We start from the raw sequence: 20,223 nt of genomic DNA, 5'->3' as shown, positions 1-20,223 counted from the left end.
AGAAAGAAATTACCAGAGGAAGAAAATACAAGACGCATTCTGGACTAGAAGGTCAGAACTTCCCAAACTGAAATATACACAAGCCTCTAGCTTAATAAAACAAAACAAATCCACACCAAGGCATATCTTCATGAAATTTTAGAACTTAAGGGATAAAGAGAAGCTCCTAAAAGTTTTCAGAAAGAAAATTCAGTTTATTTGCAAGGGATCAGGAATCAGACCCTTGCACATGAACTTCTCAAAAGCAATGATAAAGTTAAAAAATGAACACCACCTTCAAAATTCCAAGGAAAATTAGGTCCCATCTAACATTCTACAGCCAGTCCAGCTCCTGGTCAAGAGTGTGCACAGGACACGCATCCTGAGACAGGCAAGGCCACAAAACCTTTCCTCCCTGTGCATTTCTCAAGAGGTTTCACCAAATGAAGTAAACCAAAAAACAAACAAACAAAAAACCAAAAAACCCCCCACAAAAACAAAAACAAAAACAAACAAAAAAACGGGTGGAGGAGAAGGGGGGAGAGGGAGGGGGAGAGAGAGAGAGAGAGAGAGAGAGAGAGAGAGAGAGAGAGAGAGAGGCTTCCCAGGATGATGGGGAAGGTCAAGCCCAGATGGAGAGCTATGCAGCAGGTCCAGAGGACAGCCAGAGTCAGTCTGGAACATGAGGATGGCCAGCTCTGTGAGTAACATTACCAGGAAAAACAAGGGTAGTCGGGTAGGAGCAAGAAGCCAGGCCGATGAAAGAGCTAAATCCTATCTGTGGTATATAAAACCAATAGATAATATCTTCTAAAACTCAAGAAGTAGCAGTAAAAACCAGTTATTTACAAACACAGAAGTAGGCACTGGAGTATTCTGGCTAGAAGAGCTGAAATGGCTTCCTCTGGGAACAGGACTCAGGAGTAAGAAGAAATGGAGCAGAAAACTCTTTTAGTATAAGCTTTGTGGTTACATATCTGACTTTTTGAACTACTGCACGTACACTATTTTGAAAAAAAAAAATTAAAGCCCCTCATTGCCTTTAAAATTCCCATCTGGCCCATTTTCAACCTTCACATATATCAGGGAGCACAGTAAGATCCAAGGGTAACTACTGCATGATAGGGAGAGAAACGGGTACATCTTATGTAATCCCCCTGCCCTGGAAAAAATAACAACAACAAACTACTGCCCCACTATCATACCAATGAGAATACAGAATAAGTTTTAAGGGTCTGAGAGACTGCTCCCAAGGTCCTCAGGTCAAGCATTTTGCACTTCTCTTTAGGTGTGTTTACACATAAAATTCCTCACTGGAAATAAAGATTGTTTCCCTAAGTCCTAGGTCAACTCCTCAGACAGGGCATCCAATGCAGGAGAGTTCATGCAGGGACTATGCGAAGATCCTTTCCAAGCCTCCAAGGTTGTTACAATTCAAACACTTGACTTTGGGGGAAATATGATGTTTCAACCAAATGACTGATGTGTTCCAAAATTAGGCAAATGCTTTTCTCCCAGCCAGGAAAAGGCTAACAATATATGAAGGAAACCAGCATGGCCAAAACAGCCACCCGTTTATCCAAAATTCAAATGTGTTACTCTAAGGCTAGACTTCTACACAACAGCCCTCTTACCCCTCCCCACCCTTCAAATTACTGCACAGGCCACCTCACAGCACCCAGGACTTCTCAAATGGCTGATGAGTGACAGAACAAACAGTAAATGCACACTTGCACGTCTATTCCTTTCCATCAACAATTGACCCCTTGTGTGGCCGGGGCGCTCTCCTCACCCAGTGGGGGCCACGACAGAAGGGCGAGGTTGTGGTCCTAGAACACAAGTTGGACGTCCTTTGACATTACCTACACCTGTGTTTCCCTGCAGAGTCTCTGTAGGAGAGAGACAGAGAGACAAAGAACAAGGGTGAAATGTTTCCCAGGAGGAAAACTTTACTCCCCTTTCCTGCTCTGGAAAGGACATGGCTTGCGTTTACTTCAGCAACAGACACACAGTGAAGGAGCTCAGCGCAGGGTCTGATCCCATGGGCTGAAGGAGACAGAAAACGTGAATAGAAGCAAGCGAGGAGAAAGAAAAGGTGAGGGAAGTCTTCGGGAATTCCCACCAACTGGGCCCTGGCCTCTCCGTCCCGCACTCCCACTCTGCTAAGAAGGGAGGGGCTAAAGATTAGAAATGTCCACCTACCTAACCCGACCCTCGAGGACGCGGCTGTCACAATGACGTATTCTGCACAGCACAGTGCCTAGCACAAGTCAAGCAGATGACCAACCAGTGTACACCTGACATATATTCACAGCCACTCCCCTTCCCTAAAATTCTAGCGCTGGACATTTAACACAACTATAACACTCCTCAGACCACGAGAAAGAGGAAGCTGAAGTCTGGTCACACGGATGATGTGAATGAGGCTGACACCTGTGGTCCTAGCCATCTGCCTCACTTTGTAGGGCTTACACCACCCATCTTTGGAGGGGGGAGAGGATGCCATGGGGAATATGGTGGAAGAAGCGACAAGATGGTACAGGCAGTCAAACAAAGCAAGCCGGGCAGGGCCCAGGGAGGTAAGGGGTTGTTCCCACAGAGGGCCCTGGCCTGACGCTGGGCTCCAGCACCCTCCTCTAGTGTGGGTCGCCATAACATCACCCGAAAAGAGCACAAGTCCATTTGCAACAATATTCAACTGGACCTCTCTCCCAGATGTCAGTGTTTATATAGAATGCTGCCAGGTCCACTGGAGCAGGGCTGTTTTCCTAATCTTTTCTCGTGGAGCACAAATAGTATTCTCTTCTCCATCTTGGAATGGAGGCCCAAGAAACAAGAAATCCAAGGCGTTCTTGCAACACACATCCCACCTCTCCCACTGAAAGTCCATGTTTCTCATCACAGCCTCTCACCCTCCCCATTCTTTGCACCCTCGGCTTTTCCTGAGGGACAGCCACGCCAACCCTGCCTCTTTAAGCAGGGCTGGGAGGACCATAAGGGATGTGGTGTAGTGAAAAGGGCACTGGAAAAGGGTCAGCTGTCCAGCCATGGTTCTGGGACAACCAGCTGCATGACCCTGGACAACACATTCCATTCAGCCCCCAGTCACCCAGCACCTGCTACACATGAGAGCATCTGCTGGGCTGAGCCTTGGGGAGTATCTCTCTTGGTCGCTCACTGCTCGCTGACAACTTCCCTGTTCACACCAATACGGGCAGGGAGGGATGCTGCAAGGAGCAAGTGGCATCTGTCTCTGAAACCTACTGGGAGTGATAGTGGGGACCCTGCCTGCCCTCTGGGTCTCAGTTCCCTCATCTGTCAAAGGTGAGGGCTGGACTAGATGATGTCCCCAAAGACCCTCCTTCCCAGACCACCCCACACCTGCTGTTCTCATGGCCCCTTCAGATACAGCTAGAACGGCCTCTGGGTCCGCTGCTGGGACCAGAATATATGGTCGCCCTTGGTGGGTCTCTTGCTGAAAACCCACTGGAAGTCAGGGCCAGGCAAGCATGTCCTCCATATCCGGGTGCAAGTCAAACCCCACCCCCTCCCAACTGCCCCCGAGATCTTCAAACCTCAGCTGTCTTGGAGGATGAAGCCGAGAGGACTCCTGGCCCTGTGCTCCCTTGTGGCCGGCACGCTCCACAGGTACTGGCCACCTGACAGCATTAGTGCCCATCACTTGGCAGAGGTGTAAATACCTGCTCCAGTTTATCCTGGCATAGCTGAGATCTTCAAACATTAACCAGGTAAGGCTCCAAAACCTTCAGGCCAGGGCGCATCTGGGCCCCAGCTCACAGAATGGGAATGGAGCCAGAGCAGCTCCACCCACCAGGTCTCCAACCTGTGGCTCAACGCAAAACCCCCAGCTCTCTCAGAAAAACCCAATTTTGGGCAAGTTACTGCTCTCCTCGTGCGACCATTTTAAGGATTAAATGCAAACACAGTGAGGACGCTAGCACTGTGGTTTGTGTGTGATTTCTTTTTACCTCTACACTGATCAGAGGCTTGCTGGTTCCAAAAACTGTGCTCAGTATCCAGAGGAAGTGAGCCTTGGACTTTTGCCCCGTGACAGCCACTGCACCCTGCAGACAGATGGCCAACACCACTGATGAACCCCAACACCACTGCTTCTCAGCTAGGGCCTGGACATCACACAAAGCATTCCCCAGCCACCAGGTGCAACCCTGGTGGGCTCAGAGGAAGACAATGACTCACTGCTTATTAGACTTTGTGGAGCGGCCCGTCTACCACCCTTCCATCGAGGCAGAGGAACAGACAGAAGCCCAAAAGCAAGCATTAGCTACCTGAGGAGGGACTGAGAGTGGGGGACGGGTTGGGGCTGTAAGACCCTTCTGCCCCTGCGGGACACGCCTGTCTTAGTGTGGCTGGTTGGAGGTAGGTCACAGCTGGGACAACCCAGTCCTTCAGAGCCTTGTGGCTCCAGGGAGTCTCTCTCCTCCTCCACCTGCTCTGTCTCTGTTCCTTCACTTTCGTGTCCCAAGGTCTTGGTCTGCAACACCATGCCTGTCTGCACTTCACAAGTGAGAAACACAAAACCAGTCTCATCAACAAGATGACACTGCTCAAGGACAAGGAGTCTTTTCTGTCTCCCCACCTCCCCGGGGCTGAATCAGTGAACAGGAGGCCAGGCGTCGTGTCTGCTGCGCTCTACACATTGAGGGGCTCAGCTTCCGTTCTGACTTGAGTCAGGGAAACCTTCAAAGCTCTGCAGTGCCAGGCTCCATGCTGCCCCAACCGGGGCAAAAGCCATTTCTCCATCGCCCCCAACTGTGGACGGGGCTGGCTCTTCCAGGTCCTTTCCTGCAATGACATTCCCTGATCCTGCTTCACACTGAAAACACAAATGCTCTGGAAGGGGGGTGATGCTGATACACAGGTGGGGACTATGTCATCCATCAGGGCAGTCTCTGGTGGCCCCATCTTCCTTTCCCCGTTTCTCATGCCTACACCTCACACCTAGCAGCAGCCCCCACAAGTCCTACTTAGCCCTGCTGAACTCCCCAGAGCTCAACACCAGAGCATCTGTAATCCCAGATACTCAAAAGGCTCAGGTAGGAAGATCACTTGGGCCCAGGGGTTCAAGGCTGCAGTGAGCTATGACTGTGCCACTGTACTCAGGATAGGTAACAAAACAAAACCCAATCTCTAAAAAATAAAACATGAAAGAAAAGGCCATCCAGATTCTGATCTAAGAGGGAGGCAGAGGAAAATGTGACAAAGAGGATAAGTAAATGTGATGACAGGAGCAAGAGACTGTAGTGTTGACAGGAAGAGGCCACGAGCCAAGGAAGGCAGGTGGCCACTGGAGTCTGCAGGCAGTGGAGAGGGGATTCTCCGCTGGGACCTCAGGAAGAAGCTGCCCTGCCCACACCTGGACCTTAGCCAAGTGGTACTCATTTCGGACTCTCAACCTCCAGAGCCATCAGAGAACAAAGATGTGTTGTTTTAAGCCACTAAGTTTGTGGCAACTTGTTACAGTGGCCACAGGAAACAAACACACCTGCCATGTTGTATGCTGTGACCGGCACTTCCCACAAAGGAAGCCACCCTGGAGTTCGAGTCTGACACACTGAGGGCAGATGTTTGCGAGTGACTGGTCCGTGCCTGTGTGTGGGCTGGACCAGCCCTCAGGCCAGTACATGGCACAAGGTGAAGGACACCTCCTTCCTAAGGTTCCTGTGCTGCTGACCTGCATCTCTGAGATCCCACCAGTGCAACTGCTCCCCAGGTTCAGAGAGTTTTCCCCACCATAAAGAACATTTCCTTCCTGGCCAAAGAAAAGATTTTTCTGAAAAACAGTCTTGCAGAAGCCAGGAGAGGTTAAGACACTAACATACTACATTGCCTGACACAAGTGGTGCCCTACATGGATCAGCTCATCAGACTGTTTTTGGACATGACATATTTCCCATGAATGCCCCAGGCAAAAGACATGGCCAGGCAGGTGGGGATCTGAGTAGGGGGCAGAGCAAGGGGATGCCTAAAAGGTGAGAGTGGAAGGGATGTGCCCCTGGGGGACTTTGCGGTCTGGCTCCATGCTGCCAGCCCTGTTTGTGCAAGTATGTGAGCACTGCACAAACACGTGAACACACTAGCACCAGCCACATGGCTTTGCTTTTTCAACCCTAAATATTTACTGTTGCAACTCCCATGAAATGACTTCTTTTTGACACTTCTTTCCCCGCTGCTACTTAATTAGTTTCCTAACCAACTATTCGAAGCTTTTCACTTTCTTAATACCTCAAGTCATTTCTCTCTGTGTGGGAGGGAGACGCCCAGTGCATTATCATGAGCCTTCACGCTGCAGGGCACCGTCACAGCTGCTGCAGAGAAGTCCACCCACAGCTCTGAAGATAGCCCAGCAAGGGTGCCAATCACAGCCCATCTTCCCGGCTGCCTCCCCAGTGTGGGGTGTGGGCCACAGAAACCCCTTCACCCTCACGACAGCTCTTGCCACTCCCATTACCTCCTCCCATCACCGAAAGAGCTGTGCACATGGCAAAAGTCTGAACAGAGAGCACCTAAATGGACAACCAGGTGGAACCCCTCTTCAGCCCCTTGATAATTAATTGTGGGTGGCCAGCAGTCACTCCACTCAGGCAACACAGGGAAGGCAGAGAGAGAATGTGGGTATCTCATTATAGCCCTGAACACAGGCAGGCAGCTAATTCCTATTTTGTGTCCTTGACTCACCACTTACGTAACAGGAAGGTAAGCGCACGGGACAGTCCTGATGAGACAGAAAGGCACTCACTGGGCACCTGAGGTCACCAAATCCTCTCAGTGCAGCCTGAAATTCAAAGAAGGGGGACTTTTGGGAGTGGCCTACCTGAAATCTTTACATCAGAAACTCAAGCAAGAAAGAGTTGGGGAGGACAGCTGCCTGATTCGCCAGCCAGCCAACATGCGCCCTGTCTACATAGGCAGACACCAGTGCTGCCTAGAGGCGCTCACCGTCCTGTAGAGGGAGATCCTCATGGAAGTTAAGTGCAAGGTGCTCCACATGCTCTGACAGGTGTCCTAGGGTTAGGAACACAGGGATGACTCACGTCTGGCCAGGGCCAACCTATGTCTTCTCTTGGCTCTCCAGAATGACCCAGGGTGACCTGCAGAGCCCTCTCAGTACCTGCAGAGGTCCCTTCCTCTGATCCTCTTTGCCTGCTCACTCTGGCACGTTCTGCTTCAACTTCTTCCCTCTACAGGGCTCAGCCATCCACGTATGACTCCAACACTGGAGGTGCAGAACATCCAATACTGGAGGCACAGAACATTCAAACTGCCCCACACACTTCCCTCTCACTCTTTCCTTCCTCGAAGGGCAACTCCCAGGCTCTAAGTCGAGATAGGAGATCCAGGGACCCGGCTGCTTGTCCACATCTGTGGTTCAGTCACTCCCTCCCCCTCCCCCTGGCTGAGCTTCCTCACTACAAAATGGAAGGTCTGGATCAGGTCACAGTGGGAACCCCCAACTGTCACCCTCAGGAGTTGGCTGGTTTTGGTCCACACAGCCGCACGATTAACCATTGCTGGCTTCCATTCCCTGATTCTTTCAGTGTGGGAAATGTCACTTGGGCCTTTGGGCAGAGTTGCAAACAAGAAAACTCCCAAAGGCAGAACCTGCCCCTGCCTAACAGTTCCGGGTCCAAGAGTCTTACAAGACTGGGTCCCAAGCCCTTCCCGGACCTGTCATTGCTCTCCTCCCCCAACCTCCCAACTATGACAAAAGGAAGGGAGAGGGCTTAAAGTTCAGCCTCCAGTTTCCAGAGAACATCCATCTCGAAGGTCCCACGGAGGTACAGAGAATGCTCTGACCTCTACGTGCGCCACTCTAATGGGTGAACTTTCAACAGTCACCGTAAATTACACTTCAGGGAAAAAAAGTGGGTGTCACTTGTCAGCAAACAGCTCTGAGCTTCCCTTATGACCCCCACCCTCCACTTTCACAGCACTTAGGAAGCGTTTCCATCCCACCTGGGTTCACCTGCACCCGGACCTGGCTCACTCACCTTTAGTGTTTCAAAATAACTTAAATCTGGCCACAGGTGCTCTAAGGCGAAGTGGCCTACAGGAAGCTAGTCGAGCAGGGCCCTCCCTGCCCCACTTATTATCCAACCAACTCCCTGCTGCTGAAAGAGCATCACACAGACTCCACCGCACTGGTTCAGACCTCATCCTCCAGCCAAGAATCTACCTTCATTAAGGAATTCATTGCTACAAATAGGCAACATCTCCATTGTCATGACCAAATCAAGATGGGATGGGGACTCATCTAAGGCTCTGTGTCCAGAAAAGTCAAGTGGGGTGGAGGGCAGGGGTAAAAAAACCTCAACACCCTGGAAGAACCTTCTCAACACCCTTGGCTTGTCCTCAATTTCTGGAATCTCGTGGCCATGCCAGCCCTGAAAGCCAATGGACTGTGGTCCGGGCCCGGCCGCTTCTCCTTGTGAACACAAGCCTCCGTGTGCCTTAGAGTTCACCTATAAACATGGGCACTGCTCATTTCACCAGTCACCATTGGCAAAGAGCTTGAAGACACTGACTACTTTGAGAAATCTTTAAAAAATAAATTTATTCATTTGGAAAAATAATCAAACGATTGCACAAGAAGAGGTGCCTTTCCTGAACAGGTCTGTGAACTGGGCCTCTGGGCACCTGGATAATTCCGCAGAGAAGGAGGTTGGTCTGGTCTGGTCAGTGTGTATTACTTTTTTATTGAGACAGATTCTCACTCTGTTGCCCAGGCTGGAGTGCAGTGGCATGATCTCAGCTTACTGCAAGCTCCACCTCCCGGGATCATGCCACTCTCCTGCCTCAGCCTCTCGAGTAGGTGGGACTACAGGCACCCACCACCATGCCTGGCTAATTTTTTTGTATTTTTAGTAGAGATGGGGTTTCACCGTGTTAGCTAGATGGTCTCGATCTCCTGACTTCATGATCTGCTTGCCTAGGCCTCCCAAAGTGCTGGGATTACAGACGTGAGCCACCGCGCCCAGCTGTCAGTGTGTATTCTTCTCTGCAGCTCCCAGGGGCAGGGGTTGTTGATGAGGGAGGGGTCAGAAATATCCCAAAACTTCAAATAAAGCAGCACCTGACTGTATACATTTTAAAACTTGTATTAAGACTCCATGCAGAATTCCACTTAAAGACCGAAGTCTCTCAACCAAAAGTCTGAAAGCACCTAGGGACCGTGGGGGAATGCGACGCATGGGGAGGGCCTGGGGGGGCTGCCTCCCCCATTAACAGCCCCTCATACCTTGCTCATGGGGCTCATGTAAAGATGAAAACACACCCGAGTCCAAAGTTGTTTTTTAAAATGATCTGATTCTGAAAACACACAGCACAGAAATAGAAATGAGCAGCTGAGCAGAGGAGGGAAGAACGCAGGGCTTCCTGTGGTCCGAATAGCCCAGGAGGTACCTACACAGGGAGAGAGGGCCTGGGTGACCCCATAGTTACTGACCCCACTCCAACAAGCCCTCCCTAAGGTACTCGGGCTCCACGCACCACACAACAGGACCTGCCTCCTTCCCCTTGCGACCAGGACCTCAGCACAAAGGCCAAGGCAAGGCTGAAACATGACAGATTTAAAGCTAAACCTGAAAGTATAAGACTGACCCATAAAACATCTTCCCTGGTTCCCTGTCTTGCCCCTTCCTGTCCTTTTAAACATGAAGGGTCTCCAGGCCTGAGGAAGCTTCTCTGCCCCTCAGACAGTTACAGGCTCTATGTTCTTATTGTTCTGATTTCTGTAAATCTCCCTGAATATATTCATATGCCCATGTAGCAAAAAAGGCAGGTGGACCCTACAGGGTTGCAGGCCTGCAGCTAGCATGGTTCAATGGCATTAATAAAGACACAGGTCAGCTACTGTAGTTGGGTCAGTCTGCAGCAACAGACAAGCCAGAGGGTCAGGAAGGACACTGAGAGCTCTGCCTGGCCTCCAGCAAGCCCTATTTCCCACCCGCAAGAGGCAGCAGGTGCTGGTGGAGCAGCCTCTCTGAATGTGAGGGACAAGATCACTTGGTGAAGGAAAGACACCATCCCTCTCTCAGCAGGAGTCTGCCTTGCCTACTCTGTCACTCATTAGTTGAGCCACCTCACGATCTCTCTGGGCCTCAGTCTTTTCAACTGTGAAATGGACATGGTATCTACCATTGTGAGAAGTAGGATAGAGAATGGGCAGAAAGTGCCTGCAAGGAGCCCCGGCCAGGCACATGGCTCCTCCCAAATCTCTGTGATGAGCGGGAAGGCAGCCAAGTGCCACCTCTTTCCTCCCAGAAGACTTCTCTGCCTCCCCAACCACCCACCGCCTTTAAGAGCCTACACATCACGGTTCTGCTAGGGATTTAGTCTGCATGTGTTCATGCGGGTCCTGAAAGGTATGAGCTTCACCACAGAAGAGGCCTTCTATGGCCTAGTGTCCTCTCAACTGCTCTGTTACGGACACAGCAGCCACTATGGTTCCCAAAGAATCAGATGCCCAGGAGGTGCCTCAGCACCAAGGAGGAGCAGATGGTTCCTCTCGCCTGCCTGGGAAAGCTCTGAGCTAGAGGAAACAAAGTCAGAGCTTGAAGCAGCAGTTCTCAAATGGAATGGTTAGAAATCACATGGACTCTGGGAGGCCGAAGCGGGCAGATCACGAGGTCAGGAGATTGAGACCATCCTGGCTAACACGATGAAACCCTGTCTCTACTAAAAATACAAAAAATTAGCCGGGCATGGTGGCGCAGGCCTGTAGTTGCAGCTACTCGGGAGGCTGAGGCAGGAGAATCACTTGAACCCGGGAGACAGAGGTTGCAGTGAGCCAAGATCACGCCACTGTACTCCGGCCTGGCGACAGAGTGAGACTCCATCTCAAAAACAAACAAACAAAAACAAAAACAAAAACAAAGAACACGTAAAGTGGTTATTTAAACTGATTTCCCAGCCTCGCCCTGCAGATTCTGATGCAGGGCAACATCTGCAAAAAAATGGCTTAGGGAGCAACGGGAACTGGGCGATCAGCTGCAGAAAAGGGAGAGAAACCTCAAATGATAGATCCTAAAGACAGCAGGGCTCAGCGGTAATGCCCCTCCTCCTAGGCTCTCACAGGCCCAGGCAACGTTGGGCTGCTCATGGCTTTACCACCACCAAAAGTCGCAGAAATTTGTCAAGAGTGAGGTGAGCAGAGGTCCCAAGAACAAGGCAACCTCCTGTACACTCTCCCATAGGAAGCAAACTCAAAATAAGCCAGAATCCTAACCTGTCTGCACTTGGAGTGCTCTGAAGATCCTTTGGACCAAGCCTATTTACTTTATACACAAGTACGCGAGCACCCTAAATTAATTTCTCAGGCTGGAACTTCACATCTTATGGGACTGACAAACTCCCAGGTTGCCCCTGAAAAAGGCACATATCCAAGAGCTAAAAGTGTTTTCTCTACTATGTCTGAGGATGTGAGCTGAGCTATGAGTCCTCAGCATGGCCCCTACACAGTCAGGCAGCTCTCATCTCTCGCGACACTCAAGGACTCTCCAGGCTAGGACGGAGCAGAGCTCCACACCATGGAGGCCGGCCCTCAGCACCATGCCTGCCACAGAAGGTGGCCTCAGTCTCTCCATGGCTTCCATGTGTGAGAGGCTCGGGGTCAGCAGACATGGTCCAAGATCATCAGACTTATCATAATCAGGAGGAAGGAAATTCTGACACCAACCAGGATGATCTTTCAGGACCTTATGCTGAGTGAAATATGCCAGTCACAAAGGACAAACACTGCATGATCCCATTTATGTGAGGTGCTGGAGGAGTCAAATTCATAGAGACAGAGAGTAGCATGGGGGTTTCCAGGGGCTGGGGAAGGGAGTTATAGTTCAATGGGTGCACAGTTCAGTTAGCAAGTTGAAAAGGGTCCCGGATGGCTGGGCGCGGTGGCTCACGCCTGTAATCCCAGCACTTTGGGAGGCAGAGGCGGGCGGATCACGAGGTCAGGAGATCGAGACCATCCTGGCTAACATGGTGAAACCCCATGTCTACTAAAAATACAAAAAATTAGCTGGGCGTGGTGGCGGGCGCCTGTAGTCCCAGCTACTCGGGAGGCTGAGGCAGGAGAATGGCGTGAACCCGGGAGGCGGAGCTTGCAGTGAGCCAAGATTGCACCACTGCACTCCACCCTGGGCGACAGAGTGAGACTGTCTCAAAAAAAGAAAAAGAAAAAAAAAAAAAGAAAAGGGTCCTGGAGAGAGACAGTGGTGGTAGTTGTGCAACAATGTGAATGTACTTAATGCCACTGAACTACACACTTAAAAACGATTAAGATGGTGAATTTCCTGTGTACTTACCACAGTTAAAAACATTCGAACAGGCCGGGCATGGTGGCTCACGCCTGTAATGCCAGCACTTTGGGAGGCTGAGGCGGGTGGATTACCTGAGGTCCGGCGTTCAAGACCAGCCTGTCCAGCATGGAGAAACCCCATTTCTACTAAAAATACAAAATTATCTGGGCGTGGTGGTGCATGCCTGTAATACCAGCTACTCTGGAGGCTGAGGCAGGATAATGGCTTGAACCTGGGAGTCAGAGGTTGCTGTGAGCCAAGATTGCACCATTGCACTACAGCCTGGGCAATAAGAGCGAAACTCCGTCTCAAAAAAAAAAAAAATCAAACAAAGCATTTGATCAGCTTTTTGCCTTGGAGAGCAGGCCCGTGAGAATCCCAAAGCCTCATGGCCTGGCCTGCTCCACCCCAAGCTCCTGGCGCTCCCACTCTCCTTCTAGACCTGGAGCTCCTCCAGAGAGCCTTCTAGTTGATGTCTGCTGACATCCACACCTCAGCTCAACATCAGTCCCCAAAAACTCAGTGACAGAATTAGGTAAAATCATGGGCAGCACTTTACAGGCAGAGAAACAAAGGCAGAGGACAGAGGCAGCAATCTGGGTGTCTAGATTGTTGCTCTGTCCACTCTTGAAAAACCAGGGGCCCAGCCAAATCTCTCAGGCTCTCACTTGTCTGTGAGGCTGCCCGGACCCCACCTCACCTCAGCCTGCGCTTGAGAAATTTCTTTTCCTTTTTCGGGAAATTTGCCTCTGCTCCACACCCACCAGTTACAGGGTACGTGGGTGTATCGAGAAAGAAATTTCCCAAAAAAGGAAAAGAGATTCCCCAAAGTTAGTCCCATCTCAGGGCTGCCTGGAGAGGCAATGGTCAGCCTCCGGAACTGGATGAAGTCCAGCAGCCCCAGCCCCAGAAGAAGTCCCCGAGCAGAAAGGGCTTCCTGAAGCCACTGTCCCCAGATCCAGGGACTGCTGCTACCTTCCTCCCCCTCCTGCACGCTGTGACCTCCTGATGTCCACCTTCCTCTCCAGGTCCCAACCCAGTGGGGCTGAGGTAACCGAATTTTCCCCATCCCAGTTCTCTGGAGCTCTTGGGAGGTTTTCTCCCTTCTGCTGAATAATCCCTAAAGGTCACTACATCCCTAATCTCCCTCTGAGGAACACCCCTTATCCTATCTTCTCTCTTTTCCTACCCGCTCTGTCTTAAGGTTTTGAAGCTGGGAGCAGAAATTATGCAGCAAGGCATTTACAAAGTTGGTAGTTCAACTCCACAAATACTTGCAAAACACCTGGCTAGATTTGTGCTGCCCAAATCCCATGCTAGACAATGGGGAGACACATCAAGAATTATCATGGGCCCAACAACGACAACAAGTCAGTCTAGTTGGCAAGATAACACTCAAACAAATGAAATCAAATGGTAACATCGTATATAAAAGTCACTAACAATTCGAAATAGATGCTGATTGAGTGTGGAGGGCACATACCAGCCATAAAATGCTACAGTTTATTATATGAGCCTGGGAGGGACAGAGGTAGCCACTGGCTGCTTAGAGCTGCTGCTTTTGGAGACAAATGACCAGGTAGGGACTGCTTTGCAACATCACAGTCTGAGGGCACCACGCAGGGAGTGCCACCTCTGTGCTCCCTGGTACACACACACACACAAGCAGTTCTGCAGGCCCTGTGGTTGCCTGGTGTGCAGGGGCACCTCATAGACCTCTCTAGATCAGAAACAGGCCCACCCCATTCCACGACTGGCAGTGCACCATCACCCCCCTCACTCCCAGGAGATCTGACAGGTGAGTCCTGTGCTGTTTAAGAGCAGAGCTAATAGCAAATCCCATTTACATTTTCATTTTTAAAAATAAATAATAATTTAAATAAACCCCTGTTGAAATTGCTCAGTTTCTTGGCCTTGGCACTGTTGACATTTTGGGCTGGAGCCTTCCTTGTTCTGGGGGGCTGTTCTGTGGAAGAGATTCAGTAGCATCCCTGGCCTCCACGCACTAGATGCCAGCAGCATCCCTGCCCCAGGTGTGACAATCAAGGACGACTCCAGACATGGCCAGTGGCCCTGGGAGGCACGATGCTGAGGACCACTGGTCTATTTCCAGGCACTCACAAAGGAAGCTTCCAGCTTGGCTGGAGTTCACCCACACATGAGCCTGCCTGAAATGGAGTTTTCCTGCTCCAGGTCTCAGGATCCTGCCAGCCTGTTTGGGGTGGGACTCTCAGCTCAGGGCGGTTGACCGTTAAGCTGGAGCTCCTGGGCTACAGGCTGTCTGCTCACCCTGGGGAGTGGCTCTGAGGAGCAAACCCTGATGCAGAGCACTCACTGGGTGCTAGAGAAATCCCTCCAGCCTCTGCCTCCTCCCACCTGGATTCTACCCCAAGTGCCTCCTTGCAACCTTCCCCTGTGATCTTCCTGATACAACAGGGAAACCCCTCCACAGCCTCGGCTGGGCAAAGCAGTATTTACTGATAGGCTCACTGGGTCAGTCTGATGGGCTCACTGGGTCTATCCAGCTCCCAGGTCATCTGCCAGAAAGCAGCCCATGGCCCAAAACTCCCAGCTCTGGGCCTGCCCCCATGCCCTCTCTCAGTCCAAGTTTTCCCTGGGGCTTCTTTCTTTCCCCACATCCCTGGCACAGTCCCACCTCTGCCTGAGCACTCCATGAAATAATACGCAACTCATATCCAGGTTGCTGGGAGACCACAGTGCACTGTGAAGCATCGGTACTCCTGGCTAGGCGGCCTCAATTATCCAGAAGCCACGCCTGGGAGGCAGCATGTGCTCTGCACTTGTGCCAGCACCAAGGCGTCCCCAGAAGCTACCCTCTTTGTGCTTGTGCAACTGAGCCAGAGGGAATAATGGATTTTGCCGGACTTTAGTTAGACCTAAAGAAAGATTTCCTGACCAAAATTATCAGTCCCCAAGGAAACAGTGCAGGGACCTTTGTTTTTTTGGGATGGTTCATGACCCAGCCCAGCCTGAATGTAATCCAGTGACCTCTTGAGGCTCCTCTGATGCTGTTAAGTCAATTGCAGGACTTAGCCAATCAGCCAGCCACAGGGAGGCAAGTAAACCTCACAGCTACAGGAACCCAGCTCTGACCCCAGGGCTACTCCCTGTGTAAGGGCTAAGCCAGGAGAACACAAAGTGTGAAGTCTAATCCTCCAGGTCTGCTTTCTTGCCTCTAAGGAACGGAGTGTCCAAATGTTTTGTCTCCCTGCTCCTACTTCCAGCCAAGTCCACAATCAGTGCTCACCTCTAATACACTACCCTGGAGCACAGATGTTCCCACAGCAAAAACCCCCTATGCTCTAATCATGATGTACAAATATGCTCACCGGAAAGAATGAAAAGGAAGACAATTCTTTTTAAGAAGGAACCAGTGAGGTGACAGTTGATACAGGACTATGGTACCATCCTCTTAATTCACCCCAGAAACAAAAGTAGAAAAAGTATCACATCACAAAGGTTAGGACTCCAGTACAAACACACCCACTTCTGGCCTTTGCACATGTGAGCTGTAATGACCACCCAAAAATCCCAGGCACCCCCATCACCCCCTGCCACAGTCTGGAAGGTCCCTCTAGGGACAGTTACCTCCACTCATACTTCCAGAGTCTGTCTCGCCCCTGCAGCAAAGAAACAAACTCTGGGTAGGATAGGCAGGGGCTGCCTATTTTACATAGTGAGACTAGGCTTTCCAGGACAGCCCCAATTTTAGAATGCTGCACATATGTGCAGCACACAAACATTCACCCACCAAGTGGAACTGGAAAAGGCGATCAAATCTCCCATCTTCAACCCTTTACAAAGTTTGGAATGCAGTCCTACTTTAGATTAATTAGGAGAGACTAATCTCCTTTAGAGAAAAAGTCAGGAGATAAAATGGGTGGAAAAAGAAAAGCCAGAAATTCCACCTAGTTAATTTTCAGGTTTGGCCTCTGGGGCAACAGCAGCAAACACTCATCCAGCCCAGGAAGCAGCTGGAAAACCAGGGAGGTGGGGAGCAGGAAGGAGCCTGTCTGCCTGGTTTAGTGACCAGAAGAACACTGACCTTGTGACCAGGAAGCCTCTGAAGTCAGCTCAGAAAACTAAGCCAAGCTCACATGAGACAAGCAAAACCAATTACAGTCGCAGAACTGACAGGCAACCCCAGGACTAGGTGTGTGAGCACATGCCAGCCCCAGGGCCAGCCCCCGCCCCACGCCCACAGGTCCACAGCCTGCACACATGATCCAGGACTTTTGCCCTTGCTTTTCCCTAACCAGGAGTGCTCCGGCGAAGTCCACACTATTAGCCTTGAACAGAAATGACTTCCTCCCTCACTTCTTCGTCTCACTCAAGACCACAGAAGATGACGCTTCAAACCAAATGTCTGGGTTTTTAAAGCTGTCTCCAGCAGGTGCCACAAGTTCTTCAAAACATTCCACACTCCCAAACAGACACAAGCAGGAGCACATGGCTGCTGTGCTCTCACACGACAACGTAAGGGCACTGTAATGGAGGGACTTGGTGAAGGCTGGGGACAGGGAGTGGGCAAGGATAACACTTACCATCTCATCCAGGGCGTAGCGCAAGAGGCCGTGCTCGTAAAGGATGAAGAACCGTCGCTGCCATTTCTGCAACGGAGCACAAGGTAGGTGGTTAGGAGGATCTGGGTCCTGGCCCCAGAGCTTGGCTTCTGGAGTTCCCATGTCTGACAAGTCCATATCTAAGGAAGGTGACTCCACAGATTCCACTTCTGGGGCAGGTAGCAGGAAAAGAGGGACCCGAGGCATAACAATGTTGATTCATCAGCCAGGACTGGGCTGGGAGACAGGCCCAAATCACATGAGTGAGTGAGGCTTAATAAGAAGTCTTTTTTTTTTTTTTTTTTTTTTTAACACTTGGAAGCTCCTCAGGAGCAGAAACAATGTGTGGTTACCTTTTTGTATTCCTGATGGTGCTCAGCACAGGATGCATCACATGACATGTGTCAATATTTATTTGATGAATGATCTGACATGGCGTGGAATAATCCAGGAATGCCAAGGCACGGATTCACCACTTCTGAAAAAACCTGGGAAACTGCTACAAAAGGGGTTGTTCTGATGATCCACTGGCAAAGAGGAGGCACAAAAACAGCCAGGCTCCAGAATTCACTGAGGTGAAATGAGCCAATGAAAATCAAAACAGAGGAGCAGCAAGACCAGTGGAAATAACTCCAATATCCAAGGAGTGACCAACTGGCACAGAGCATCCCCCGCTCTACTCTCCATCCAAAAGCCAGACCACTGGGAAGTGCCCACAGTGGTCAGATGCCATCAGGAGCTGAAATGAAATGGACTATGTGGTGTATGTCTTCCTTTGTGTGGGGAGAAGGGCCTTGTCCATAATGCGAGTCTGCTGGCCCAGGTCGTGAATGACAGGCACAGCTCCCAGCCCCAAATCATCACAAGGGTCCATGACCTGTTTTCAATATTTCAACAAGCCCAATCCAGCCTGGGCAGCATGGTGAAACCCCGTCTCTACAAAAAATACAAAAATTAGCTAGGCATGGTGATGCATGCCTATAGCCCCAGCTACTCAGGAGGCTGAGGTAAGAGGATCACATGAACCTGAGAGGTCGAGACTGCATTGAATTGAGATCATAGCACTGCACTCCAGCCTGGGTGACAGAACAAGACTCTGCCTCAAAAAAAAAAAAAAAAAAAGCAAAGCAAAGCAAAGAGCCCAACAATACTCAGAGTTTAACTGGCAGTGAGGCCACATGAACTGACTATAAAAGCACATCTCTCTGCTTTGGGCCAGGGTTATCATTTATAATAATGACTCCTGTCAGAGGCTGGAAATGGCAATTTTGTACAATCTTGATATAAAATAGGAAAGGGAACTACTCCTTGGAAACTGCAGTCCAGCTAGACCAGTGATTCCTGAGTCCTCCCGTCTGGGTGGCATGAACAGGGACTCAAAGGGCCTTGCAAAGAGGCCTTGTAGAGGGCTGGTCTATGCTGGGTGTGTAGAGGAGGCACCTGAACATGTTTCCCAGGAACATTTCCAAGGGCCTTATGTGCTGCCTTTGAAATCAAAACCCATTCCAGAAGGAATCCCAAAGAACAGAGACACAATGCAAGGCCCGTGGGACCTGAATACATAGCCCAAGGCCCCTACTCCAAAGTGTAATACTCAGGGTGGGGAAAGGGTGAGCAGCAGAAACTAAGAAGAAGAGGAAAGGGAGTTTCCGGGGATGGAGGGGGCTGAGTGGAAGCAATTTATAGGGTGCGAGCGGCAGCACTGTAAGAAAGTTTGTGAGGAAGGAGAGTTTTGTAACTGGAGTCAAATACAGAAGGGCTTCCTGGCAGAGAAACAAACCACAGGTCAAGCCAATGATGGTCCCAGCTCTGGCGGGGCCCTGCCCTGGGCAATGCACATTTTAGTAAGAGGTAAGCCAAGGCCTCTGGGCTCCCAACTCTTCACTAGTACTAGTGTGCTAAACCCCTGGCTCAGGAGGAAGGGAGGTGCTACAGGGGCAGGCCTTGGCATGGAAGGAATTGGGAGCTGCTTGGTATAATGCAAACCTTTAACTGCTCTTTTGCCTCTTCCATTTGACTTCCTAGAGTCAAGCTGACCCACAAAACAGGCAACACCCACATGAGAACTCCTCATTCTGAAGGGAGCACTACACATAACTATGTATAATTGAGACCTTTTCTGTACAATGTACAAGTGCGCCAAATGGGGGAGCCCTGTCAGTCCTGCTATCCCAGGATCCACTGTTCAACTCTCCATCTCCCTCTTCCACTCCGCCAGTTCACTCTTAGATGGGTCCCTTCTCTGGTTCCTCCCACCCTGAGAGTTGGCTCTGATGCCCTTACCCGAGACCGGTGCACTGGGTTGTCAAAGTCGGTCCCATCTGGAGCCAGGAGCAGCCAACCGCCATAAATGGGTTTTGCCTAGAGGAGAAAAAAGAGGGCAGGTCACCAGCAGCCTTCAACCCAGAAGAGAGAACAGGTCAAGTTAACAGCAAGCACTCTCGCTGGAAACAGACGTTGCCTCTGCTCTGCAGAGGTCATGACACCTATTCCCACTGCGGTGTGTGTGCAGCTGCTTGAGAGTCAGAGGCTGGCGGGGATTCTGCAGCATCTGGGGTGGACAGCATACAGGCCCTGGCAGGAGTGTGAGAACCTGGAGAGTACAGGATCCCCTAAGACATGCTGTCTCCTGCAAGTTACTGATCAAGCCACCAAGATCAGGAAAAAATGACCTGTTATTCAGCAAATATGTGAGTGTCAGTGTGTGTCAGGTGCCAGGAAACAGGACATGAACAACACAGTCAAAAAGCCTCATCCTGAAGATACAAAACAGGGCCTGGAGAAGAGACTGCTTTCGTGATCAAAGCCAGTTCTGGCCAAAGAATCATCAACTGACTGGCTGTGTGACTGCGTGCAGAAACCCTTTGAGTTCAAACTCTCCCATTTGAAAAGTGAGAGCGATGACAATTCTACCTAAACCTCATGACTCTGATGTGAGGATTGATGAGATAATGCAATCAGTAAAACCCAGCACAGGGATGTAAAACGGTGCTGCCACCTTGGAAAAGTCTGGCAGTTCCTCAGAAAGTTAAAGGCAGAGTTACCCTAGGGCCCAGCAATTTCACCCCTATGTATACACACCCAAGAAAATGGAAAACGGGCTCAAATAAAAACTTGCACATGAATGTTCATAGCAGTATTATTCACACCTGCCAAAAGGTCATAACAGCCCAAATATCCATGGACAGATGAATGGATGAACAAAGTGTGATGGATCCACACAAGGGAACATTATTCAGCCAGAAAAAGGAATGAAGCACTAACATACACCACAACACTGAGGAACCCCGAAAACATGATGCTAAGTCAAAGAAGCCAGGCACAAA

The 20,223-nt window shown here is 50.4% G+C and overlaps 1 protein-coding gene across 8 annotated transcripts in view; it reads right to left on the bottom strand.

The window, feature by feature from the left end:
- Nucleotides 1-20,223, bottom strand: part of MPRIP (myosin phosphatase Rho interacting protein) — a 153,438-nt gene that overhangs the window by 98,555 nt on the left and 34,660 nt on the right. For all 8 annotated transcript variants that reach the window (XM_032177448.2, XM_032177452.2, XM_032177451.2 and 5 more), the window contains exons 2-3: nt 19,181-19,258; nt 16,880-16,945 (exon numbers count right to left, since the gene is read on the bottom strand). In XM_032177448.2, the coding sequence (XP_032033339.1) occupies nt 16,880-16,945; nt 19,181-19,258 (144 nt within the window). The remainder of the gene's footprint in view (nt 1-16,879; nt 16,946-19,180; nt 19,259-20,223) is intronic.

Source organism: Hylobates moloch, unplaced genomic scaffold (assembly GCF_009828535.3).
Source record: "Hylobates moloch isolate HMO894 unplaced genomic scaffold, HMol_V3 SCAFFOLD_15, whole genome shotgun sequence".
Classification (NCBI taxonomy): domain Eukaryota; kingdom Metazoa; phylum Chordata; class Mammalia; order Primates; family Hylobatidae; genus Hylobates; species Hylobates moloch.
The sequence above is the reverse complement of the archived record's forward strand: the minus strand, read 5'-3'. Positions and strand labels throughout refer to the sequence as shown.